At 42.5% G+C, this 27,084-nt stretch overlaps 1 protein-coding gene across 8 annotated transcripts in view; it reads right to left on the reverse strand.

Moving 5' to 3' along the window:
• Positions 1–27,084, reverse strand: part of ARMH3 (armadillo like helical domain containing 3) — a 128,293-nt gene that overhangs the window by 10,105 nt on the left and 91,104 nt on the right. For all 8 annotated transcript variants that reach the window (XM_083505218.1, XM_083505216.1, XM_083505220.1 and 5 more), the window contains one exon: positions 22,243–22,321. In XM_083505218.1, the coding sequence (XP_083361344.1) occupies positions 22,243–22,321 (79 nt within the window). The remainder of the gene's footprint in view (positions 1–22,242; positions 22,322–27,084) is intronic.

Consider the following 27,084-nt stretch of genomic DNA (forward strand, 5'->3'; position numbering starts at 1 on the left):
TCTACATGGTATTTGGGGAAGACAGGTTACTGTCCTGGAGTCCAGCTCCTCCCTCAGGCAGGCCTAGCAAGTATGCTGTTAAAAATGGTCTTAGGTTCTCACTCTGTGTGGGTGTGTGGGTGTGTGTACCATTCTGGCAACAGTAAAGTAGCTGGAGCCCTTTAAAGAGGATACACAACTGAACCTGACAAGACATTCTCTTCCCAGACAAATTTGGCTCTCTATTGTTTACTGTATTCATTCATTAGTTCAGCTGGAAGGAACACATATGAATTAAGTGTTCATAGCTTTTAAAAACATCCCTCAGTAGCCAAAGTCAATGATTTGCATTAACCAAGGGCATACTTTCAAAAATAAACCAAATATTTGCCAACTTCAAAATTGTTCAAAACAAAATTGCACTGCCACCTGGGCCTAGTTTGCATTTTCAATGCAACAAAGAATTTCTGGTGACCGATAAAATTCATGGGAATTTTGTTGTAGTAATGGGTGGCTTCAATTATCCCCAAATAAAATGGCTGCATATGCGTTCCACCTATGACAAAAGGTAAAATGTCTAGACTCCCTAAATGACTGTGCTGTAGAACAGTTGGCCATCAACATGGATGGCTTTAAAATAGGATTATCATGGAGAAGAAGGCTGTCAATGCTACTAGCCATGATGGCTATGCTCTGCCTCCATGGTTGGAAGCAGTATGCTTCTGAATATCAATTGCTGGAATCCACAAAAGAGGCAAGTGCTTTTGTGCTCGGGTACTATTTGCTGATTTCCCAACCAGCATCTGGTTGGTCAATGTGATGACTGGATGCTGGACTTGATGGGCCATTGGCCTGATCCAACAAATGCTTCTTGTGTTCTTAAGATTTCGTGTCCATTTCCAGATTCTTTCAAATGAAGGTGATCCACAGCTGCTCACCATCAACTCTACTCGTCGCTGAAGCAGGGGCAAGAGCTTGTCTGACATCATCCTGAACTTTGGGTTGTGCAGCAAGTGCCTCCAAAGAATAACTTGATAGCAGAGGCAAACCTCTGCCCTTCTCCCAAGCTCAGAGCTAGAGAGGGAATTGGGGCTCATACTCACCAGAGAGAGAGCCAACTCCCATGATAAGTGAATTTGGATAGCGTTCTATTACATGAAATTCTGAGGCTAACAAGAATATACTCCTAAATGGCAAGTAAATGGCTTTGACAGAATTAGAACAATATTGTCCTTTTCTTCTTGATCCCTCCTCTCTGATGGAAAAGAATAACACCTTGGGAGAATTATCAGAGACAGAATTAGAGTAAAACTGTCCTATTTGTTCCTCTAGTGGAGAGGAACAACACGTTAGGAGTTTTAGGGTATTTCTTACATTTTTGAACAAACGGGATCTTGCAACCAAAGGATACATAGCATTAATAGAAATGGGTGGGTGGGGTGGAACAGGCACTCTCATCTTTGACTGAAGTGCACATAACTTAATGGAACACCAGAATCTTGTTGATACTTCCTATTTTACATTTTCTTTCATGGGAATGTTCTTAACCAAATCATAAATGTGACCAACACCATATTGTAGGGCTTTTGGATACAGAGATTAGGACTCAGGCTCTTCATCCTCCAAAAAGGGATGCAGTATGTCCTCTTCCAGTCAGATGCAAGGCAAGGCAGGAGCTGCAGAACCATGGATAGCTCTGAGCAAGCAACTTACTCATTCAACAAAGGTTGAGAGCAGAATTGAGCCTTCTTTAGTCTCTGCTACCCAGACTGCCTTTCCCAGGCTCCTTGCCTTTGTGGATAACTTTAGATTTTAAAGGGTCAATCCTCTGCCTGGAAGACAGGCACTCTTCCTCTGTTCCATAGCCTCCTGCCTATGTTCCTCCCTGTGCTGCTATTGTGAGAGGCATTTTGTTCCTCAGGCTCAGGGGGAAGGCTCCCATTAGGGTCTTGGTCCTATAGATCCTGGTGGTGTGAGAGATTGTTCTGGGTGCTCCTGTCAGTCAGCCTCAGTGGTCTTCCAATCTCCAGCAGCAGGCTCAGAGCCCTGAATGTGGTTCAGCTCCTTAGCTGCAGCCTCAGAGTCTGGTTTGCTGCTAGACTCTGGAGTCATGACACAGCCAGGACCCCAAGGCCAACACAGCTGTAAATCTGGGGAGAAAATCATCTTTCATTTGCTTTACTGCACAGTAGACGACATTATTGTTGCAATAATCCAAGAGGCTAACAAATCACTTCTCCACACAGCCAAGATTGAGGACACAGTAAAATGGTCTAGCAGTAGTTCAAAGTTACCAACTAGATCAGGCCTTGTGCTGTGCACTGTTCAAGACCGTAGTGGGGGCAGGGACCACAGTCTGACTTGGGCAGAGTTTCAGTGAAGAGGAAAAATGATGTGGTTGGAGGTGGAGAGGAGAGTACAAAACCCACAGTTCCTCCACCTAGGTTTACTCTCAGATTTTGCAAAGATGCAAGCATGTATTAGCAACGGCAGTAATTTCCCGCTGGCTCCCAGCCTGGCCATTAAATGGGCTGAATTTAAAAGTGTTTTAGCAGCACGACACCCATTCAAGTCAATGAGAATCACGTGGCTACAATTCACTAGGGAAAATACCATTTATGCTGCTTGCACTCCTTTTGCTTATTCAATCCAGGCACATTAGCACTTCTCTCAAACTGCCCCCCTCCAATTCTCAAGAATTATTGTTCTTTTAAACAAACACTATTGTTTCTTTATTCCCTATCATTCCAAAGCAGCACCAGTCCTTTCTTCGAAGTTGCTACAGCAAAATTAGTGTTATAACCCATAGTAAGGTTAGTTCTAGATCACGAGTACTACTACCATGATTTGTGTAACAGGTCACTGAGGCTGGGCACCCAGATAAATTGCTTCTTAGGACTACAACTGACAAAAAGGGGGCACAATAACATCATGGGGCAAACTGCAGTTGGGAAGTGGGAAGGCAAAGCTCAAACAGGCAATGGTGATCAGAAGGAAGGATCACTGGCGCAGGTGCAGGGAAGGGTGAGATAGCTCTCACACCAGAGGATATCACCTCCAACAGAACCTACTCCTGTTGCTTAAAAAAATGTAAGCTTCCATAGAGCAAAACTGAAAAAGGTCTATGTTATATATTGAGATGCTTTGTTTAATCAAAAAGCCAATACACTTTTCCTTTTTATTTAACTGAACTTATCTCCCCCACTTCCACGGCAAAATGCAGATAATCTTGCCTACAGAATCCATAATAGTTACCACTTCCCTCTTTTATGCAATGCACTGGGTGGGGGGAGTAGGGGCACAGGTGCAACCCAGGGAGTTAATGTCTGAAGCAGAAGAGAACCAACAGTTGGTTTGTTTTTGTTGTTAATCACAGCGGGGATGATCCTCAGGCTTTTGAACAAGTTCCAGCTCCGGTAATTCAATCCCGATTCCCTAAAGTGCACCCTGCAGATTTAATCAGGGGAGCAATTCGTTGCTGTACCCTTCATGATACCACTGCGAATGCAAAACATCTGCCAAACTCCACCCTAGAGGCTGCTGCAGGTCCAGGCAAGGCAGCTGACTTCTCTGTGCTGGGCACGCACATATAAGCCTGATAGATTTCTTCTGGAAGAAATTGCCTTTACAAAACAAAGAGCCAGTATTAACCTTTGTCCCTACAGTGCAATCAAAAAGCTTTTAGAGACTTGGGAGCTGCAGACCCACTGTTGGGAATGGGCAGACAAGTCCCAGATCTCTGTGGGGTAATGTGAGGAAGCACATCTCTCAGAGGATGGGGGAGGGGCAGCTCAGAGGACTCCCAATGAGAGGGGAGAGGAGAGGAGACCGAGGGAACACTCCACAAGTGAGCGTGTTCGAGAAAGGGTGAGAGGGTGCCAGCTCTGCAGGCAAGGGTGACATAACTGGGCTCCTGCAGAAAGAATGTAGTTGGTCAAGGGCGCCATGGACTCAAAAAGGTTGAAAACCTCCGATCTAGGCATATGGTTCCCCATCAAGGATGAGGGAATGAGTAGAACTGTAAGCCCTGATAGTGAGGTAGGCTTTGGAAAAGATAACCCTTCATAGCCATGAGCAAACATATATGATATGGCTAGTCTCATCATTGCAACCTTTAGTAAGTACAACTCAGAAGATAAGGGGAGAAAGTGCCAGTCAGGTTTTCCAAGGGTGTAAAAAGCACTGCCCCCCCAACAAAAAAAGTTCTCAAGCAATGCTTAAGGCAGGAGAGACTAGTACTATGCATAACTATTAGACTAAGAATTTACAGCTAATACCCCAAAATCCACTTCTTCAATATCCCCCACCAAGTAGTGCACAAATCCAACAAGCCAAACAATGTCTGCTAAGGCTTCGGTGTGGACTCTGTAGGGGCTACTAAAGAAATGCTGGGTGGATCTTAAACAAGCCATTCTGTTTAAGATTTTGGAAAGTGGTTACATCAGTCTCTCATGGGTATAAAGAAAACTCTGCCCTCCTCTCTACAAAGAGGCAGAGAATCAATAGGATTCCAAGTATACAATAAAAATGAGGGCAATCCTCTTTTATAGTGCCAGTCTTGGTGTCCAAATATCTGCCTTAAAAATAGACAGAGAGAAGAATTGTGCAGTTCTCCAGACTGCAGCCCAATATACTGATGTTACAGTATTTACAGCCCTGAGTAACCTTATTTACATCCTGTATGTATATCCATGGGGAACCTCTGGCTGGAGTTGATGGAAGCTGCAGACCAACATATGGAAGGCCAGAGGTTGCCCACCACCCCTGGCCTAAATGAAAAAAGAAAAGCAGCGCATTCAAATCATTTAAGATTTTCTTATCAGTGAAAGAAGCATTTCATAGAAAACATTTAGGAATTCTGGCCTGTACTGCCAACCAAATGTGTTACATGTGAGCCTAAAGAATGCTCAAGGCTCAGTAGTACAGTGTCTCCTTAGTATGCAGAACCTGGTCTTCCAGGTTCAATTCCTGGTGTCTCCAGAAACAGGTGGGAAAGACTCCCTTTCCTGGAGAACTACTACCAGTTGGTACAGACAAGGATTGGGAAACCTCTGGCCCTCTAAATCCCATCAGCCCCAGCGAGCATGGCTCAAGGATTACTGGAACTGTAGCCCTGCAAAATCTTGAGGGCCACAGATTTACCATCATTGGTGCAGGGAATACATGAGCTCAATGGCCTGATTCAATATAAAGCAGTTTCCTATATTCCTGAAAGGGCCATCATTCTTTCTGCCTAACAATTCTCATGCAAGAATTAAAGTTACAGAGCTATAGCAAGGCACCAGGCATATGAGAAGCCATTAGCTCAGATTTAATAAAAAATAAAAAAAGGTTCAGGGAAGTGGCCAAGCACTAAGAACTGATCATTAAAAGGAAAGGTGAATCTGACCTGGTGGTGTGAAAACAGTACAATTTAAAAGTTGCTGGAAAGGCAAAGGGACAGGACAAAAAGCCCACCCTTCACACACGGAGAAATGAGATTTGATTTATTCCGTGACTCTGAGGTTTGTTCAATTTCCATTGTGAATTTCCACTGCATAAATTCAAGGGCTTGCAAAAAGTCCCTGTTAGAAGCTGTCCAGAGCAATTGAAGGTGATGTGCACAATGATCTATGAACAGGCAGATTTCAAAGCCTCACTGAGGTATTTTAGCATATTTTTGCATATATGTTCAGCACACCAACCCTTTAGGAACATGTTGGGCATTAATTTACAAAATGCAATTAGATGCAGTACATACACAACTCCTTACCGTCAATGATTTATCAATTTAGTTAGCTCCCTTCACTTCATCTGGTTAATTTCCTCTGATTACATAGCATTGCGTACAGAGACAAGCCTGTATTTCCTAAGTTTTAGAAGGATTAGATGACATTCAGAAATCATTTGCAAAAAGAACACAGAGGCTGCACAGCAGGGATTAATATGTTAGCTGCTTTTTCCTGTTTTAAAATCGCTCATTTGCCCCAAGTCAAATAGTTCTCTCTATTATTTTCTTGTCTTTATTTTCCTATTGCTTGGTTCCCTGCTCCTAATGGACTTGCCCCATTATCCCTTCTCAGCAGAATCATGTCTAGGTTGTATTCAACATAGTGCTAAAGTGAAAACTCCATCAGCACAAAGATTTCTGCTTGAGCAATAGAAGATTCTCTCCCTCTTCTCCCCCTGCATGCAGAGCCTTAGCTAGGTGATCTTGCGCCCCTGGCAGAACCGTCCAGATTGCATCCCCTAGCCATGGACAAATTAGCTCTTCTTTCTGCCTTTCCTACAACCCCCTCCCTCCACCCATTTAATTCACCCTCTATTTAAAACAATTTCTTATGAGGCAATACTCAATATTTATATTTATGGACATATTTTTAAGCTGATTTTGTGCGCCCCTGGCGGGGGCCCACCTCACCACTCCCTAGCTACAGCCCTGCCTGCATGCCCCCTACATTTGTTCTAGGAGTTCCCTCAGCCCTCTGGAGTAGTTTAGAGGAGGGCACAGAACAGAACAGGAACAAGGGGAAGAGAGGGGAGGAAGTCCTAGTGTGCAAGCAGAAATCCTTGCATTGACTGCATGTAGTAGCCAAAATACCACCCTCTGGTGATTTTGCCTACAGAGAGATAATACCCATAAAGGAAAAGCTGAGTATATCATTACTTATTTTGAAAGTCTGACACAAGTATTAATGTTGCTGTGAATATATGATTTGGGAAGTTGACATGCAGAAGGAGACTTCCTCTTCTAAATTATTGTTTCTATACAAAACCCAGTATTTTAGCCTAACAAAGTCTTGAATCCTAGGACATCCGAGCAGTGATGTCTTCATCTAGCATTTAATTTCTTTTAGTAATACAGAGTGTAATTCAGAATCAATCCAGTCAACAATTTTATTAACCTACTTCCACAGCAGAGCAGCACTAGTCAGACAGTCCAGGTGGGAAAGGGACAGGCTTAGAAGAATCAAGCGCTCACAACAATGTTAACCCACTCTAAATGCCCAGACAGTTGAGAATTACAGGTGTTGTCATTGTGAATGGCACCTCTGAAGTCGTGCTGGACAGACATCAGCATAGCTTCATGCTTTCAAAGATTCCACAACTATCTTTGAAAGACTGGCTTCAACATGTAGGGAGTCTATGATTGCTTTTGCCTCTTCATGGCTGAAGTGCTAGAGGCAACCCCCAATGCTGATGGGATGGGGAGGAAGTGTGCTGGCATCATGCCTGTTGCCCTGCCCCCACTCCCAACTTGATAGATGAAAAATGCAGTGAGAATTCACACCTCTTCCTCAGTGAACAGCAAGGGGCCAGGAGGAAGGAGGAGAGATCATGGTTCTTTGCCTTCTTTTCCTTTTGTGAAGTACAGAGGAAAAAGATTTCTGGAATGAAACACGTGTCTGGTCCGTCGCTTCTGTCTTCTGACCTCAGAGGGGAGGAAAAAGGATGGTTCTCACTTCTCTCCTTCTCAACCATTTTAAACAATAGCCAAGAGTAACTTCTTCAGCCCATTAGGTTAGGTTTAAAACTTTCACTGCTGTAGACAATGCTGAACTGTTTAGTGTTTGGCCACTGTCAAAGGGTTGAGAAAATGATGATGCAACAAGTAGAAGTATTAGAAGGAGATCCTGTACAGCCGTACCTCGTTACGTCAGTCTCTGGTTGCATTTTTTCAGGATATGAACATGGCAAACCTGGAAGTGTATACTTCCGGGTTTCGCCGCGCACACATGCGCAGAAGCGCTCTGCGTGTCTCACACGTGCACAGAAGTGGCACTCTAGCTGCAGACTTTTCAGGGTGCAAACAGCACCCTGGAACGGATCGAGTCCGTAACTAGAGGTACCACTGTATAAAGCTTCTTAACATGCTGATACAAAGGCGGCACTGGCACAAGGCTTAGCCACAACTGCTTAGGTGGATGAAATACAGTAATGGCACTGAGTAGCCAAAGGCTTCTGAGCCTAAAGATTCCAAAGGCAGTGTTGATGAAGAGTTCAAGAAGCTCTACAAGGCTGATGCCTTCACAATGTTGACAAACTAGGCAATGACAAGGACGGGCCAATTCAGAGAATTTGGAAGGGGTGGAAGAAGTCATGACACATTTGGTTTAGCAAAACCCTATCCGTACAGAGTTGGAGGTGGGGAAGAGAATAGGAACAACAGCTTACAAAACTACCAAATGATGAGAGGTCCCTTTCTGCTGCTGCTCACTATGTGGTCATAAAGAAACTGAGCCAAAAGGTATTGGTTAAACTCCCAAAGAACACCAAAATACATGGGTAAAGAAGAGAGTGGTGGCACCTCTAATCTTCCAGAACTTTCTAGAATGTCCCACTTATAGACTGCACAGGCAGGTTTCCATATTTGGGATTGCACGGAATCCACAGGGCACAGCATGACCTACTTTATATTCCAGTATAACCTCCTGGAAAAGTAACTGCAGCAATTGTGACAGAGAAGCAGCAAGAGAGTTGTTTCATGCTGATAAAATAAAGCCCACGTCATGTCAAACTGCCTCCTCTGCACCAAAACTCATGATACCTTGAGCGTGGGTCAGAAAAGGCTGAGAGCTTTAAAAAATATGATTTTTTAAAAACTCTTCCTCTATGGGACAGTTATCTGTCCAGCTAAAGATTCAATCCTCTTTTCCATGTTGGCACTGAGACTAGATAGTGGGAAATTTTATGGGGTCAAAAAGGATTGTCAATTCTTTTCTTAGCCAGATTCTGGGTGCTTATAAAAAGCCCTAAACAACTTGGGACCCCATATTCAAAAGAAATATTGACTTGCTTGTGCATCAAGACTTATAGAGGAGACAGTCTTTGTGATTCCACCTGCAAATTACATTTACAGGTGACAGTGCAGGAGAAGACCTTTTATTTGGTGGTCCCCCACTTGTGGAAAGATAGATCTCTCTTCTGAGGTGCATCTTGTGCTGATGCTATTGGTGTCCTCTCGATAGATTGAGGATGCACATCTTTGCCCAGGACCTTTGGGAGTGGTTAGATTTTACTATCAGGGGTTGTGATGTCTGAAACTGTTTGCCTGCTTCCGTGAAAGGTTCTTCACAGTTTAATGATTGGTTTAAAAATATCATGTGCACACAAATGTTACAAATCTTATTTATTGTTCTATGTATGCATTGCTATGGATTTGCATAGGATCCCCTAAAAGTCCTGGGTACCAGATATTCCCCCAGTAGTTTCTAGTTTGTGAATGCAAATCACTAAATGCTTGAAGTCCTCACCCAGGTGCAAGACAGCTTAGCTGTGTAAAAATGCAGGCTGAATCAGTTTCTTGGCCAGGAATTGGCTGGAGAGAAGAACTACCATGTGGTACAAAGGAAAGGACAATTGACACAAACAGTTACTTTGTGCTGGGCAGCAGAGGAGTGTGAGCTCCTCCTCCTATGAGCAGAGACAAAGGTCAGGTTTAGGAAGGGACAAACATTTCAGCTAAGCGGATAGTAGTTTGGCACATTATCCACAATGTGTGGGAGACCTCTGAGGCAAAATCAGGGGCAGTTCAGAACACCATACCTCTCTGACTCTTTTCTTTTAAAACACACACTCAGATGGCACAAAGGAAAAGAATGGTCTGGAACACTGGCTGTGAATGTGCAAGTGATCTGATCTGATCTTCCATACAGGGATGGCTATACCCTAGTCAAACAGCATAACTTGGGAAACTAGAAAGCTGGGCTGGGTAAAAGGGGGGAGGTAGCTCTGTCATCTGTTAAATGAAGAATCAGAGCCTACTTTTGAATAAGAATTAAGCAGCTTTAGGAAGTCCTCTAGATCTGGAACTTTTTGGCATGGAGGATGTAGTGACAGATTCTGTTGTCCCATACCAAATTCCCTTTAAGGGGGGAAAATAGAGACTTTAATTATTTCAGGGGGATGGAACTACGTATCTGTGAGACCATCTGCCTCTTTGTCAAGAAGATAAACTATTGCCTTGCTTATGGGGGGGAGCTTTGTTTTATTTCGATTGTTTGCTTGCTTCACTGGAGCAAAGCATTCAGAAGCTGCTACTGGTGGCAAGAGGAATGGTTGCCAGGCAATCATATGGTATGTTCAACATAGACCCTTATCTGCCCATCGTCAGAAGAGGGATAGAAGCATATACCTGACCTGCTGACTTTCAGATTCCAAGTACAGTGGTGCCCCGCAAGACGAATGCCTCGCAAGACGGAAAACTCGCTAGACGAAAGAGTTTTCTGTTTTGGAGGTGCTTCGCAAAACAAATTTCCTATGGGTTTGCTTCGCAAGACAACAATGTCTTGCGAGTTCCTGCTGGGTTCCCCCCCCTTTTTTCCAAGCCGCTAAGCCGCTTATCAGCTGATCCAATCAGCAGATAAGCCGCTAAAAGCAGCTAATAGCGCTAATCCGTCAATGGGCTTGCTTCGCAAGACGAAAAAAACGCTAGACGAAGGGAATCACAGAACGGATTCTTTTCATCTTGCGAGGCACCACTGTACTGTTAAAAGAAACCAACACGCTTCCAAAAAAATTTAAAGCTATTGGTGTAAAACTAAAGACATCAGAGAGCAAAAATATTTTATTTGTGAAGTTGAGGGACAACCAGTTTTGTTTGCAACAGTCCAGCTTTTAAGGCACTTGACCCACATTGGTTCTGCCCAACAGGTGGCTCTTAACCAGGGGATGAATCAGGCAAGGTAGCAATGGCACATAGGAGACAGCAGCCTAGCAGCCTTTCCCCAGCCTGTGTATTGGGAAATTGGCAGGAAGGACATGACTCCCCACCAGAGGAGAACCAAGGGCTAGAAAAACTGGGTAATCTTAAAGTGACAGGCTAGCAAAGGGCATTTTTTCTTCCTTACGTTGGTCTGGGTACCATGGGCCTCTAATTAGCAAAGGCAGGGAAGAGAACATGGTAAGAAAAGAAGCTCTGTAAAGATCTTGAACCCTATTAAGAAAATAGGGCCATCCTAGTGTCCAGAATTCACCTTTCACCAGGAAGAGGTACAGCAGGTGAAAACTATCCTCCTCTACCTCAAGGAGAAGAGAGGAATGTCAGTACAATGGTCCATTTGTTTGGCACCTGTATACCACCCTTCTGACTTGCCCTGCTCTCTTTAAACTAAAAATTTGGTTGCTCTCTATATAGTTATTTATCTATACATTATTTATACCCACCATTTCCCTTGATGGGACTCAATACAGCTATTTCAATTTAACAAAATAGTGGCCCTTTTTTGCACCTACTTCTCCATTAATTTGGCATTATTCAATCTCCTGGCTCTCCAGGACAGATACAACACAGAACAGTGACACATCTCAGCCGAGATATGCAGGATTCCCTTCATGTGGAATGAAAAGCATCCCTTTGGGCACCTAGGGGCTGACAGTCTTTGCCGGCTAACACTTTGAACTGAATTCGCAGCATCTGAAAGTGAGAGCCAAACCAACCACCAAAGCAGCGTTCCTTCTCCTGCTTTTACGTTGTCTCCCTACAGACACTGCACCTTTTTGCCTCACAAGCATTTGTTCTGATGCTCCAGGAGACACAGTGGTTGATCTGCTTCCCCCTCCTAGGAAGCAAATAAAAATCAGATGACCTAGTTTGCCACCATGGGGAATAGATGTCACCTACACAGCACAGATAATCCAGGGGAAAGCAGCGGGCGGGCGGGCAGTGTCAGGAGGGCAGCTTACATAGCCCCTGCATGTCATGCTACTGAAGTCAATGCCTGAAAGCAGTCAGTGCTTATTGTCCCCTTGGTTTCAGGAAAGGGTTAAAACTGGGGGGGGGGAATAGAAAATACAGATAATCAAATGCTCACAAAAGCTAACAAGCGACAGCTCCTTCTTTAATATCAGATGCAAAAAGTTGTAATTTAATCTGTTTTAAACGCAGGCTCTTTTGATTGTTCTTTAGTGGCACTTTAACCAACTGGAGCAGATGGTTAATGGCAATGCTAATCAACAGCATCACTTTGAACTTGACAACATCCTCCATCACAAAAATCTCAGTGAGCTTCACAAGTCCCAACACATTAAGCCTCAGTGTTAAAAAAGCCACAAGTACCCCCTGCTCCAACTGATGGAATTAAATTATGGAAGTTATTAGGCATTTTTCTACAAGCAAATGCAGAGATAATAAAAAATAGAACTAATGAGTGTGCTCTGAGCACTAGCCTGTAACCCAGTGAATTTGGATTATAAATAGAAAATAGGTTAATAATCTGCTATGCTACTCTTGAGTTGTTGCTTAGGGAGCAGCAGTTTTACTACCACTGAACCTACCCTATCACAGAGGCTCGTGGCAAGTTTCAATATACCAAAACAGTAAACAAAGCCATCTCTGAAAGAGTACCTAAAATTAGACACATCATACAACATTTTGAATGCTGCTCAAAATAGCAGCCTTGTCTCTCAAAATGTTTCTGCCTGCATCCTCATGCAGAATTAAGATAGCACACCCTATTGTACGGGACAGCTAGGAACAAATATGTTGACCACTAAACTCAGCTTGCCATTCTGACACCAGGACAGGCATTCCATGCTGGATGTTTGGCGCTGCATAGCAGGATGTCTTAACTCTTGACCTCTATATCTGTACAATAAAAAACACCTGGTGTGAGAGGATCCCTAGTATCCCAACCACTGTCTTTTAACTGCACATTAGAAACACAGAATCTGAACATCCTTAGCAGCAAAAAGATCCTTATTGATTAGTCCTGCCTTAGTCCCCCCGCCCCGCCGCCATGTAGCAGAAAGTGCTTTCTGACCCCAAGTGCTTGGATGGGACAAGGAGTATCTAGAAAACAAGAGGTTAATTGGTTCAAGTTAATTAACTGAAGTAACATCAAAGTTAATTATTTGAAATAACCAGATTACCAACAAGCAACAGCCCTTAAAATAATTAGCAGTAAAATGGTAAAGATTTGTTTAAGAATATCCCAGCATACAAGATGTGTGGGCCAGGAGTTGGAATACAGTAGAAACAAGCAAACCACACAAAAAATGGATAGGAAAAAATATAGGGTGGAATCCAACATAGCACTAAGGCAATTGTTGCATCAGTGCAAGGACTATTGCTTGTGCAACGGAACATTCTCCCACCTCCCCTCCCCTCCTCCTGCATTCTTCTTAAATTTGGGGAGGGTGTGGGGTTTGCACAGGAAGTGGAGAGAGAGGGAAGTTTCACTGTGCAAGCAGAAATTCTTGTGTTCACTTTGATGCATTAGTAGCTTAACACCTAGGGACACGGGTGGCACTGTGGGTTAAACCACAGAGCCTAGGGCTTGCCGATCCGAAGGTCATCGGTTCGAATCCCCACGACGGGGTGAGCTCCCGTTGCTCGGTCCCAGCTCTTGCCAACCTAGCAGTTCAAAAGCACGTCAAAGTGCAAGTAGATAAATAGGTACTGCTCCAGCGGGAAGGTAAACAGCATTTCCATGCGCTGCTCTGGTTCACCAGAAGCGACTTAGTCATGCTGTCCACATGACCTGGAAGCTGTACGCGGCTCCCTCGGCCAATAAAGTGAGATGAGCGCCGCAACCCCAGAGTTGGTCACGACTGGACCTAATGGTCAGGGGTCCCTTTACCTTTACCTAGCTTACCACCTATAGTTTCTAAATTCAAACATCTAAATTCAAATTTAATCTATACCTAGGATACAGTCATTGCCATGAACTGGCTGGAGAAAGAGGAATGATGGAAGGAACCAGCTGGAGAAGGCTCAAAGCCCAGGGAGTGGTGGTGGGACAACGATCAGTAGTCAGAAGGAAAAGATTGAGAAGAGGTGGTGTTAGAAGCTGAAGAGGGAACAGGACTTAGTGAGCTGGGAGAGTCTGTGGCAGAGAGAAGTCCAAAATCTTGTCATTACCCCCTTTATTTCTTCGTCTTTGGTATCCCACTCTAATAATATGTTATACATTTTGGATAGTAATTTGTATTTGCCTTCAATTATCTCTATCTGAAACTTGGATTTCTTTTTGTTCATCCCTACTTTTTTATCGTCTGTCCATACTGCATTTATTTGATGGAATTGTAACCAGCCAGTTAATTTATCTTTCTCAAATTTATCCTCAAAAGTTCTCATCTTCCATCCGCTTTCTGATCTTATCAGTAGGTCCTCATATGTTAACCTTTCTCCCTCCATATTAACTTTTTTATTATTAGGATATCCATTGGCGATAACCACCAAGGTGTTTTCCATTCTAGGAGTTTTTTATTCCTCTCCCAAACTTCATATAGGGGCCCTCTTATAATATGATTTGAAAATCCTTTATGTTTTTTTTTTTTTATAAAATTTTTATTGGTTTTACAACATTTTTAAGAAAAACAAACAAACACTAAAAAAAAAGACAAACATACACGTATAATTTCAAACATATTTTCATAAACCTCTTTTCTTGGACTTCCCCATACCCCCCCTCTCTGCATCCCAATGTCCATAATTCAACTAGCAACTCCCAATTGTTACTTTCCAATCTCTATCATCTTAGTCCTCTTTTATAATCTAACCTTATATCCCTGTACCCTTTTGCTTCTGGAAACCACAACATTTTAGCATTCATTAAGTTTATAGTAGTCCTTAAGGTAGCTTTTAAATTTTTTCCACTCCTCTTCCACCGTCTCTTTTCGTTGGTCACGGATTCTGCCTGTCATCTCGGCCAATGTCATATAGTCCATCACTTTCATCTGCCATTCTTCCACAGTGGGTAAATCTTGTGTCTTCCAATACTTTGCGATGAGTATTCTTGCTGCTGTTGTGGCATACATAAAAAAAGTTCTATCTTTCTTTGTCACCAATTGGCCGACAATGCCCAAGAGAAAGGCCTCTGGTTTTTTAGGAAATATCATTTTTGGAGCCCATTTCTCCTTCACATATATTACAACTCCTCTCTTCTTAACTTTGTCTGATGAAATAAATTCTTGTCCTAGCCTTTTATTTATAAGTAATCTCCTGTGGGCTCTGGTTATGTGAGTTTCTTGTAGGCATATCAAGTCCAGTTGTTCTCTATTCAATATATGAAATACTTGTCTTCTCTTCAAAGGCCCATTGAGCCCATTACAATTCCAACTAAGGAATTGCAGAGCCATCTTGCTATTTTTCTGAGGCTCCTCCAACAGCTCCCAGTTGTTGCTCTTCTTCTGATGGTGGTGGTTTTTGTCCAATCGAGAGATTCAGGATATCCAGTGCTCTCCTCTGTTCTGCAAGTACGTCCACAGTCCCCTTCTGTAGGTCCTCCTGGTATCTTGCCAAAAATTTGTCTTTATCTTGAATTGTCTTTATTTTCACCTTGTTTGCCTTGTAGTCAAATGACAGTCCTTGTGGGAATTCCCACCTGAAGCGGATAGAATTTTTCTTTAGTAAAAGGGCTAAGTCCTTGTAGAAGTTTCTTAAGTCCAGAATGTATTTTGGGATGTCTTTGAAGATCTGTACAGCTGAATTTCCGATTTGCAAGGCCTTTTCAAAGTGTAGTCCTAGTATTTTGTCTCTTTCCTCCTTGGATCTAAGTGTGATCAAACAGTCTCTCGGGGTCTTTCTGTGTTGCTTTTTGCCCAATCTAAAGGCAGTCGTAATTTTGAATTCGTCTTCCTCAAAAGTCCCAGCACTCCACAAACTCCCGTGTCAAATATTCCGCAAGGTTGTCTCTTTCATTCTCCGGAATCAGTCTTATTTTTAAGTTTCTCTCTTTCCTCTGTAACTCCCACAAGGCCAAGGTTGCATCGTGCTCATAGACCTTCTTGGCAATCGGCTCTAATTTCTCCTGTGTCTCTCCCGCAGTGGCTTTGGCATCTTCCGCAATTTGGCGCGTAGTGGCATTTTCCTCCACCAATTTATTTATAGATTCTGTATTCTGGTTTAATCTTGCTGAAATTTCTGTTAATTTTAGTGTATTCTCTGAAGTCTGTTTTGTCAAAGACTCCAGAGTTTGGTTTATCTTGAGCAGAGCGTCTGTCACAGCTTCCATAGAGACAGCTGCTCCTTTGTCTTGTCCTGTTGTTCCTGCTGATCCGGCTGTTGCGCCTGAGATTGAGCCTCTTTTCTTTACCTGTTGCTGCTGCAGCTGTTGTTGTTGTTGCTTGGTCTTGGCTCTTGTGACTATCTCTTCTTGTGCGCCACTCATGTCAAGGTCAATTCCCACGGGATTTATTCTCCCTTGGAAAATTCCACTGTCTTAGGCCGTGCCGGACTTCACTTTGTCCTCTAGAGGGAGCAAATCAAAATGGCCATAGTGCCAAATTTCCAAGTACGAAAACAAAGGAGACTGTCCAAAATGTAAAAAAGGAGATTAACACAGTCAAAGTCAATGTTGCTAAGAACTTGTAACTTCAAATTGCCACAGTTGCCCAATTTATACTATTTCTTCTTGTATTATACAGTAGCCAGGCACTGTGGAAACTTTGTATCAAAGTGTCACTTCACAGGGAAAAGTCAGTTCAGTGTGCTAAGAAGGCAGACCGTTTCATGCTTTCAAATGGGTGAGACAGCAGAGGTTTTTTACTTCCAATAGATCATGCAGTTATTAATCAAATTCACCTCCCCTCTGCCCTGCTAGCTAGAGGGGAGATCAAAGGTCTAAATGTCCGGTTTAGCTGATCAAAGAGCGGGTTTAAACGGATGCAGGTTTAGAGCTCCGTTGCTTTCACTTTCATGCAGTCGGGGGGAGGCAGACTTCCTTTGTTTAAATCTCCCCCGTTTTTAGCCCAATTTTTAAAATTTAAAGGGTCCCGATTATTTTTCAGCTCTTACTCACGGGGATTCAGTCCAAATTTTCTTTTCAGGAAGGAATCGGCGCTCTCCGCTTATGGCGACGCGGCTTCACTTCGCAGGCTGGGTAGCGACTCTCAGCACCGCGCTCACTCCCGATGTCGATCCGTAGCCTTTAAAAAGGCTCTTTCACGGTACCGGGGGGCGCAAAGGTGCCCACCGAGTCTCCTTGTTCTCAGGCTTCAGCGCCTGGGATTTTAGGGGTCCCCCGCTTGCCGTAGCGGGTAAGACCCGAACTTGCGAAGCAGTCCTTCTCCGGAGCTTGGAGCTAGGACCGCCATTAAGCGCTGGCACCGACCGGAAGTCGAAAATCCTTTATGTACCTTTTCTTTATTTTGCCAAATCTCGAAAGGAGAAACCACTGCTAACTACCCTCCAAGACCCATTCTGAGGATCACAGGACTCCTCAGCATCACTCCTAAAATAAACCCCACATACACCCCAGGGAACCACACCGGGATGGTGGGTGGTGGAGGAAGGAGAACAAACACTTAATGGGGTTGAACGAGAAAAAGAAAGGGGCTGGAAAGAAACTAATGAAGAAGAAAATTAATGTTTCACGGCAGGAGACAGAATGAGAACATGGAGTGGAAGGAACATACTCAACCAAACTGGATAAAAAAAGAGTTTAGAAAAATTGGAAAACACACACACCATATAGCCAGAAGATAAACTGCTACATAGAGCCATTCAACCCACCACCTAGACCACCCACAAACTGGTGGGCAGAATGGCTCCTCCCTTTGGAGACGAGGCAGAAGACCTGGTTGGACCCTGCATGTCACATGTGGTGGCAAGTGTCACCCCATCAGAGGAATGTCTTCCATCCTGATCTTGCAAAAATTGTAATCTTCTCATTAAGCTGATCATAATGGGCAAAGTAAACCTAATGTCCCATCAGTGGAAGCCCTATGCAAGGACTTCTGCTTGCACACCCTCTCCTCCCTCAGCATGTACCTTGAATGTGGCTCAGGGGCAGTGGCGGGAAAAAATCCAAGAATAGCACACAGCGGTAGGAGAGGGGGGATTGCTTCATCTGGCAAGCTGCAATGCTTGCACAGATGGAACATTTGGAGGAGCGTGACATTGAATTCCACCCATCACATATGTACTCAGGGAAACCTGACAGATATTTTGGAAATTTAATTGTTTGCAGTAACTGAATTCAATTAATTTTAATTCAAGTAATTAAAACAAATTAATTTACCTTGGCATCTTGGCTATCTCAGACAGAAACCTGTAATGTGTGTTCCACTTTAGTTATCAAAAAGAAATATTTTTTACTTCTGAACTATGAAGAAGTTGCACTTGAAGATCTTTCCTAAACTGTCAAGCTAAGTCCTGTACATAGATACATGTGCGTCTGATAAACTCAGAATACATCGTTGCCAAAGTATACTTGCTGCCCTGAAAGGCCTTGATTCTTCCATGTAATTAAAATATAACTAAATTAGAAAGTGCATTTATGAAATAGCTGAAAAACCAGGGGAAGGAGGGATCAACTCTCCTTGACAATAAACTGCCCCTGGTATATGGCAAGCCAATCCTGTCTCCAATGTGGCTTTTCTGCCCATTCCATCCTGCTCCAGTGACATTTGTTTTATTGCATCCAATACATTAAATTTAATGGAAGCCACTAAAAGGCACTAAAGCAATTGCTCTGAGGCTTCTCTCTCTCTCTCTCTCTCTCTCTTTGTAGTTAAGCAGGGATATTTTTGGGACACAATTAAATGTTGTCATATGCATGCTCTAAAGCTGTCACAAGGTATTACATAACTCATGTGTGCTACTCGAACAGTAAACTAGCACAATGTGTACTAGAAGTAAGAAAACCACCACTTCAGCAAGCTAATTTCATCCATGAGCTTGGAATTCAAGCCCCAGAAAACAAAGGTTAAAATTCTGGAGTACACTTCATATTTAAATGAAAGCTGGACATTTATGAAATTCTGGTGGTATTTTGGTGAGTGTGTATGAAAGAGCCTGTTAACAATGAGGACTATTTCTGATCTTTCTTGCATCGGTTTTCGAGTACAAAATACACATGCACAAAGACATTTACGGATATATGACCTGACCATGAAACAAATTAACAGTGGCTTGAAAAAGCTTGAACATATTCTTCCCTGCTCAAAATACCAAGAACAGCCACTTAAAGCAACTACTATATTAATTTACTTGTAGCTGGGGACTCAGTACATACCCAGATGTAAAGAGAACAGAACAGAGCACTTAGGATCACGGTGGGGATATGTGAGCTTGCAAACAGCAACTCCTAAGTTTATTTGCTTTTAAAAACTTGTTTGAAATAAACTAATGAAAAGCAGAGGGAGCAGAAGAAAATTTAGCTAATAGCTTTACACAAATTAGTATTACTGAGCAACAGAGCTCTTATTACATCATAACTGTAATCACTAAGGGAAGAGCTAAATGTCATCAGACAGACAATTCCAGCAAAATTACTAAAGGTTTGAATCAGGAGAACTAGATAGGAAATGCATGACAATGCGGAATGACAATGCGGAATGACAATGTGGAATGACAGCATGATATAGTAGTTTTGCTACAGCTGCTTGGAAAAAACGGGGCACAAAGACAGAACTGGCTGAATACATCTGCCCTGACTGTGCAGCAAAATTTGCAGCAGTCGCTTGAAGGTTTCCACAATATGGCTTGTTCTGGTTCATCTATTTGGGGGAGTGACCAGCAGAGTAACCCACACACTCTGAGGGTTAAACTTAATTATCCTCCCCACATCCACATCCAGTAGAGTAGAAAATAAAATGGAGGGACAAAAAAAGAGCAAGTATTGAGAGGCAAATGCACAGTGAACAATAAGAAGTTCTCCACGTATTATAAAATTGGGAAAGCCTGTATGTGGACACAAACTGAGAAGCATGTTAACTAAATCACAATGCCTGGATGCAACAACTGCTTTATGGAGTTGCCTGCATAGCCAGAGGGTGGGTAGACTTGATCACAATGACATTCCCTAGTTTTGAAAACTTGATAGCCAGACCTTTCAACAGATGTAACTTCTATCTACTACAATGCTGTTATAGTTGTATGCTTGATAGTACAAAAAAGCACTGATATAACCTATGAATAATCATGCAATTTACTTAATTATTTGTAAGTTACAAAATTGGATTTCTTATCAGATTTTAACAGGAGATGACCTTTCAAAAAAGCATATTCAGTGCTCACAGCACACTACTGCCAAAAAATATTGCGCTTTCTCACCCTTACCCTGCTTTAGCCAATGTATTTAATATGATGTTCCAAATTATTAACAGTCTGTGTGTACTATCTAGTCAAGCTATTTGTTCAAAACACTGGAATATATATTTTAGCTCATTATCAGATTGGTTAAAAGCAGAAGCATTCAGAAATATTTAGCTTTAAAAAAAAATCAAAAATAGAGCCGAGTCCCATATCCAGAATCTGCAGAAGCAGATCTAAGGCCCTCTTAGGATGGACATATAGATTAATGCTGAATCAAAGAGAGTTGTTTCTCAAAACCTTTCAAGCATCTACAAAATGCAGACCCTTCCTTCATTATTATTTTTTTGAAGGGTCAAAGAAAGGGGGCTCAAATGTTCACCTATTGTGTGGGGACAGTGACAGCAAAGGCTATTAACCTATGAATCCACCCCAGTCCAATGTAGCAATGACCAAGATAGCCAAGCCTGGTTGCCTTGACAACAGGTGCAAGATCCCTCCTATCCCTAATCTCTGATATCATGGTTCATGGTGAGGGCAAAGCAACTGGCTGGAAGGAGGTGTGGGTGGTTATTGATTTGTTTATGTTCTTGAGGGTTTTTTTGGCCTTGTATTTTTATGTTGTAAACTGACCTGAGGACTACAGATGATGGGGGAGGTATACAAATTTAAGAAATATAAACAAATATACTGGCTTCATTTGTCCTCAGTGAAATCATTACTGTCACTAGCTGATCTGTGATTGGCTAGGTTCAATAGTCCCAGGAAGATGTTCCAGTTTAAAAAACCAGGCAGTGAATAGCAGCGAGGAGATAGGAAGGTAAACAAAATTTGAGTGTTCACTGAACATTCCACCCCTTCTCCAAAGCTTTACCTCCATGCACAAAATTGAAGTGGCTACCATTTAGCATAGCCCTAGCCTAGACCTTCCTCCTTTGGATGCCATCCGGAGGTCCCACCTCTTTTTAATTAACTCCTCTCTATTTTGATCTTTCTGCCACTTTGGGGTAATGCTTCCATTTGAAAGAAGAAATCAAACCACTTCCCTGCTTCCTAATAATCTCTCCTCAAACTGCTCTGTGCATCAGAGCTGATTTCATTACCTGCCGCCTGCTGCTGCTGGTGGTTTTATTTAAAGCACAGGCGTGTGGTGAAGAAAGAATTCAGCATGACCTCCCTGAACTGCTGGGGGATGAATGCTCCACTGCACTGACAGGGAGAAGCTGCTTCCCTTTCTTAAAACTAGCAGACTAAGCCAAGCATGGTTGCGAAGCCTCCCACATCCAGGGCCCCAATTTCAATTACTGCACGTGCTGGAAGGGTTTAAAAAAAGAAGTAAAAAAAGCATAGGCTGATATAATCAACAGTGAACAGATGAATGAGAATCTGTAAAATACAACATCATAGAACATAGTAACGGGTACAGCAACTCCTGGCAAGAAAATTTAGTTGAATAGATTGTCTGGAGCTTGGCAGTACTCTTTCTGCAGAGGAACTGTACAAAGGAAAGCCAACAAGAACAGGGATGCTGCATCATTAACCCATACCTTCAGGTTATCTTGCAATGCATCAACATAATAAATTGTAACTGAAGGGAAAGAAGGGTGGACCGAGTGTATGACTAGCTACTGCCAAGCTTCAAAATTCCTAAGCCCCAGTTCTCTCTGTGTGTATTTTAATGAAATGGACAAGAAGGTCAACCTTTTCCTCCCTGAAGCTATTTAACTTCAGGAAGGCCCATTTACACAGCTCTGACAGGCAAGGAAGTAGAGGAATCAGGTTGAATTATGATAAAATAAAATATAACCGTAATTGCTCTCTCTATGAAAAATCTCCTCATTTAGAAATGTACTTAAAATAGCTATTCATGGCTTAGTGAATTCCATTACACTGAAAAGTCAGCATCAACTATTGCGTATGTTCACATAATCCTAGCACTCCCCCAAATTAAGTTGCATTCCAAATGTTTGCCAAGATCTCACTGTGCATTTCCAGAGTCATCACTTATCAAGTACACATTTGCAAATGAGAAACCACCTTGACCCTGCTGGGCATTCTCTTTCAATTCAGGGTAGTCTTGGAAAAAGTCTTTCTTCCTGGGCCACAGCTCTGCCTTTCTAGACTTTAACCATGTGGCAGCACATGCCCCACTTACTGCTCATGGGCTGCTATTTTGAGAGCTTGCTAAACCCTAGCTCGGGATACTGTAAGGCTTCCAATGCAGTCAGCCGGGACAGAGTAGGGTGAACTCTTCTGAACACTGCACCATAAGAAATAACAGAATTAAAAAGATGCATGTAACTTACCTGTTCTTCTGAAAGCTGTGAGATGTGATTCACAGCTGCGTAAGACTCTATCTTTGGATTGAAATGGTTGATAATGGCTCTGAAACAGAGAGAGAAATTTTACATTCATGTATGAAGGTCGGAGAGTGAAAATATTCTCCATTACGTGTTGCAAAGAAGCCTTTTCTTCTATTGTATTGCATAGCTGTGGTGTCATTTTAGCTGACAAAGTTTAAAATCAACAGCTCAAAGGGATATATTTACACATATCAGTTCTACATGGAAAACCAATAAAAATTAGGAGCATCTGGTGGTTACTAAGTTCCCTAGGATTTCTTATTTGACACCATACTAAACTGGTCCTTGAAGCCCTCCTCTTGAGTTTGCCTGAAACAGATTCTAGAATAATATATCCATACATATAGTCTTGGTCTGTTCAGTCATCTGGATATTTCTGTTTCAAACAGATTATATATATTTTTTCAGAGAGGAAAAAAAAGGTTCTCAGTAATTATGATCTAACAAACAATGCAGCTGAGGAGATGAGGTTCTAGGTATCAATCAGAAATTTCCCTTCCTTTGATGGCTCCAGTGTTCACAGTCACCCTAAACGTGAAGCAGCTTATGTTTTGCTACACAAGAGCTGAATGTAGACCTGGGTTGCTCATTTTCAAAGTTGCAAAACAATGCTGGCATTGGGCCTGTCTGCATGTATGATACTTCTTGCCTGTTGGAATCTTTCAGCCTTTCAGTGCTGAGTAGTCTCAGGTAGTACTCAAATCCAGAAATTGCCACAATGGTTCTCAGACTTCAATTATGCTGTCCTCAGAGATAGATATTATTATTATTATTATTATTATTATTATTATTATTATTATTACCCCGCCCATCTGGCTGGGTTACCCCAGCCACTCTGGGCGGCTTCCAACAGAATATTAAACAGAATAAAACTTCCAACATTAAAAACTTCCCTAAACAGGTCTGCCTTCAGAGGTCTTCTAAAAGTCAGATAGTTGTTTATTTCCTTGACATCTGGTGGGAAGGCATTCCACAGGGCGGGTGCCACCACTGAAAAGGCCCTCTGCCTGGTTCCCTGCAACCTCACTTCTTGCAGTGAGGGAACTGCTAGAAGGCCCTCGGAGCTGGACCTCAGTGTCCAGGCTGAACGATGGGGGAGGAGATGCTCCTTCAGGTATACTGGACCGAGGTCTTTTAGGGCTTTAAAGGTCTGCACCCACACTTCTAATTGTGCTCAGAAACATACTGGGAGCCAATGTAGGTCTTTCATGTTATGTGTTATGTGGTCTCAGCTGCCAGGGTAACAGAGCTGCTATGCTAGTTTCCCAGCAGTTGTGATGCTATTACTTACTAGGAGATGGGAGATGTGGCAGGGAAGTCAGTGCAGTGCAAGCATGCCAGAAGGACTGCCAAATTCACATCATATTGACTTCTTGGTAAGCAAAAGTAATCCATTTGCTGAGAAACTAATGTAGCAGCTGCACCATACCAGATGAGCCACCTATGACTATCCCATAGCGCCACTATTTTGGGAGGATTTGTCAGTCATATTACCAGAAAATCTCCAGCACTAAGACAATACTGTATATTAGAGGAGACAGTTTTAAGTTGAGTTCTTCCCTAGCAAATTTTATCAGCCGGGGCAGTCTATGGTGCATTGTGTATACAGTTGCATGCAGCTTCTTAAGTATGCTCTCTGTGGCCTAATGTGATATTAACCGAAACAGATAGTCAATAGCAAAATATGATACTAATGACACTTCTGACCCAACTATAGCATCAAAGGTGGACAGCATGTAAGCAACCTTATCTGCAAAGTGCATAATAAACAAGTCACAGCTGATTGGAGATGCTGACAAGAACAATATGATATTTCAAATAACTTCCACTTACTCCTCAGTACAATGTTGAATCCCCGTACAAGGCTTTTAGAGTCTTAGGAGTTAAGACAATCAAAATGTATTTTTATATATTGAGAATATTTCTAAACCACCCTCCATCAACAGATTGCATGGTGGTATATAAAAGTGCAAATAAAATTAAGTCACACAACGTACAAATGCAATTTGTGACCAACACAAAATAAAACAAAACAAAGGCAAATGGAGATAAAGCACGAACTTCATTTTTGTTTCAGATTGTTAAAAGTCTCCCGGTTCTATGAATAAAAATACTGATTTCTTTATGGTAAGTGTGATAACAGCTCTTCTAAATGTAAATTGCTTTCATAGACATAGCAGAGGTCAATACATTACATGAACACTAAGGAGATGAAGAAACGATCCAAACGATTGCCTACAAAAGCTGCACTTGTTTTCCTAACCTAAAACGTCTCTTAGTTCTTGGAACTAAGTTCTCTCTCCAAACCTCTTGCACACAAAACCCTTAGAATCCATTCCTTATTCCAACTACTAGAGAACATTCACACAAGCACGCTAACATTCTTTATTTTGATAATTATGCTTTTATATAATCATTGTACAGAATACAGTGTCCCATAATGAGCAAAGGGGGACAAGCAAAACCCTTTGTAAAAAGACAGCTGTATTCAGCCAATGAGAAGGAACTGGCTCTCATCCCACTATGCTTTATCAAGGAGATTAGTGCCAGGGTAGGAATAAAGTTTCTTTAAGGAGACGCTTTACCTACTGCTACAAACAAGTAACAGAGGAGCAAAACACACACATCCTTCTCAATATAGATATATCTAAACTTAAACATTGAATTCAAGGGGGGGGGACATTAATATTAAATGACAATATTATCAATCCAAAGAGAACAAGAGTAGCTAGAAGTCCCCAGGAGTCCCCAACCTAGGTGATATCCTCTATAAATATTGCATTCATAACACACTCACACACCCTAGGACTTGGGTAAGGTAAACCAATAAAACTTCACAGTAAGTCCAATTTTTCTCTCTTGGAAGTGGGGCGAGTAGTATGTAGCTAGAACATTTCTATCAAGACGTATTATGGGAAGGAAGCAGGGATCGCTCCTCCACTTTCCCTTCAGCACTCCCCTAAACACTGCCTGCAACAGGAGGAGCAGCTTCTTCTCAAAGCAAGCTGCTCTCCCCCACCAACTGAGATCAGTGACTTTGATGGATTCCACTTGCCTATGCCAGCATCATAATGCAGCACTAATGTATTTTCTGGACCACAAAAATAATTAGTTTTGGTGTGGCTTAGCACTTATAAAAGTTATTGATTCACTCCAAGCTACATGCAGCATGACCTTTTATCCCTGCCCTCCTATGGTAAGAAGGAGCATATGGTATTCATGAGGTGCAGGGAGGGATTCCTTCATAAACAGATAACACATGGCTGCACTTTAATTTAGTCAGATCCAGCCTTCCTACATAGTCCTATTCTGCAGAACTTCTGAGCAAGAGAGCTTGCTATAAAGCACTCTTCCAAGTAGCTAGAAAAGGAGAACTGTGAAGAGGCCACAGAATGAACTATGAATGGAGGGATTCCCATCTGCCATCTTTTAGATCCCCTGGGAAACTCACTAAGCCTTCTGAAGCCTGGAACTGGGCGTGTGGAGAGCAGTTGAGTGACTGCTCAATGCAAGACAATTGTAGACATCCAGAGGAAGTTCCATCAGACTTTGGTGCCTGTCCATAAACTCCAGAGTGAAAGACTAGGGTGAAGTCATCATTTTCATGGGCCCCTCTTCCTTGTGAGAAAGTTTGAGCTGACCCTTCAAGTGTTCTCAAAATATTGGGTGGTATTCAACAAACCACCCTGTCAGCACAAGGATTTCCACCTGCACAATGAGACCTTCTCCCCTTCCCGCCCCCCATGGACACCCACGGCAAATCTGCATGGGCAACCCCTAGAACAGATTTAAGGGGCACATGAGGGAAGGGGAAATGTTCTGCTGCACAAGCAGCAATCCTTGTTCACTTAGCGCTATACTGGATTTCATCCAGTATTTTAGGTGTGGAGAGCTCAGCAGCAATTTTGCAAAGATTTCAGTCTTCCCTTATAGTACCACCTTATTAACGACAGCCATGCATAACTGACAAGGAGTACGAAACATGTGAAATGAGATGAATATGACAGAAGGATGAAAAGGGGAAAACAGAGAATAAAATATCCAAGTAAATTTACCTTATGGGCAGCTATAGAGTCAGAACATAGAATAAATCAATAAAAACAAATTGATAAAAGCAATCAAAAGTGACTGTCAAAAGCCCCATAGCAACAAACAAGGAGGGATGGTCCTGGCAGGATCTATCAGAGAGAGCGGGAAATAAGAGGAGGGGTCCAGATAGTCTGCCCAGATGCTGCTGGACATCTCAGCTGTCAACCTGCCTCTGGAGATTGAGATTGCCCTGGCAACCAGGGAGGTAAATGAGCCTGAATCAAATAGTGAGCTGGCCCCATCTCCAAAGATGTGCTGTTAAATGTGCTGGCAAGCAGATCCAGCCTACATACAGGAGTGCCCACTTGCTTGTCCAGTCCCATTGTTTGGGACATGAATCATGAGACTGACTGTGACCACCCCGCTCTGCAAAGCAGGAGCAAAGTGGACATGTCAGCTGTTCTGACAATGTGTTAGCTTCTGCCAACCATGTATCTTACACTTTTATTTCTGAATTACCAATTCTGTAGCCTGTATCTTAATCTATGTTTAAACTATGTGATGACTTTTGGAATAAAGCCTTTGGGAATTCTCAAGTTGAGAGTCCGAGTACTTTGTCTGAGAGTGGGAGCCAGGAGAGTGATGCTTGATGAATTACTCATATGTATTGTCAATTGAAAAACATATTTTTAAGTAATAGCTAGAAGACCATGACCTCCAGTACAGACCAGGGCAATTCTTTAGATTTTCCAATGA

Source organism: Podarcis liolepis (assembly GCF_965112155.1).
Source record: "Podarcis liolepis genome assembly, chromosome: 5".
In the NCBI taxonomy this organism is placed as follows: domain Eukaryota; kingdom Metazoa; phylum Chordata; class Lepidosauria; order Squamata; family Lacertidae; genus Podarcis; species Podarcis liolepis.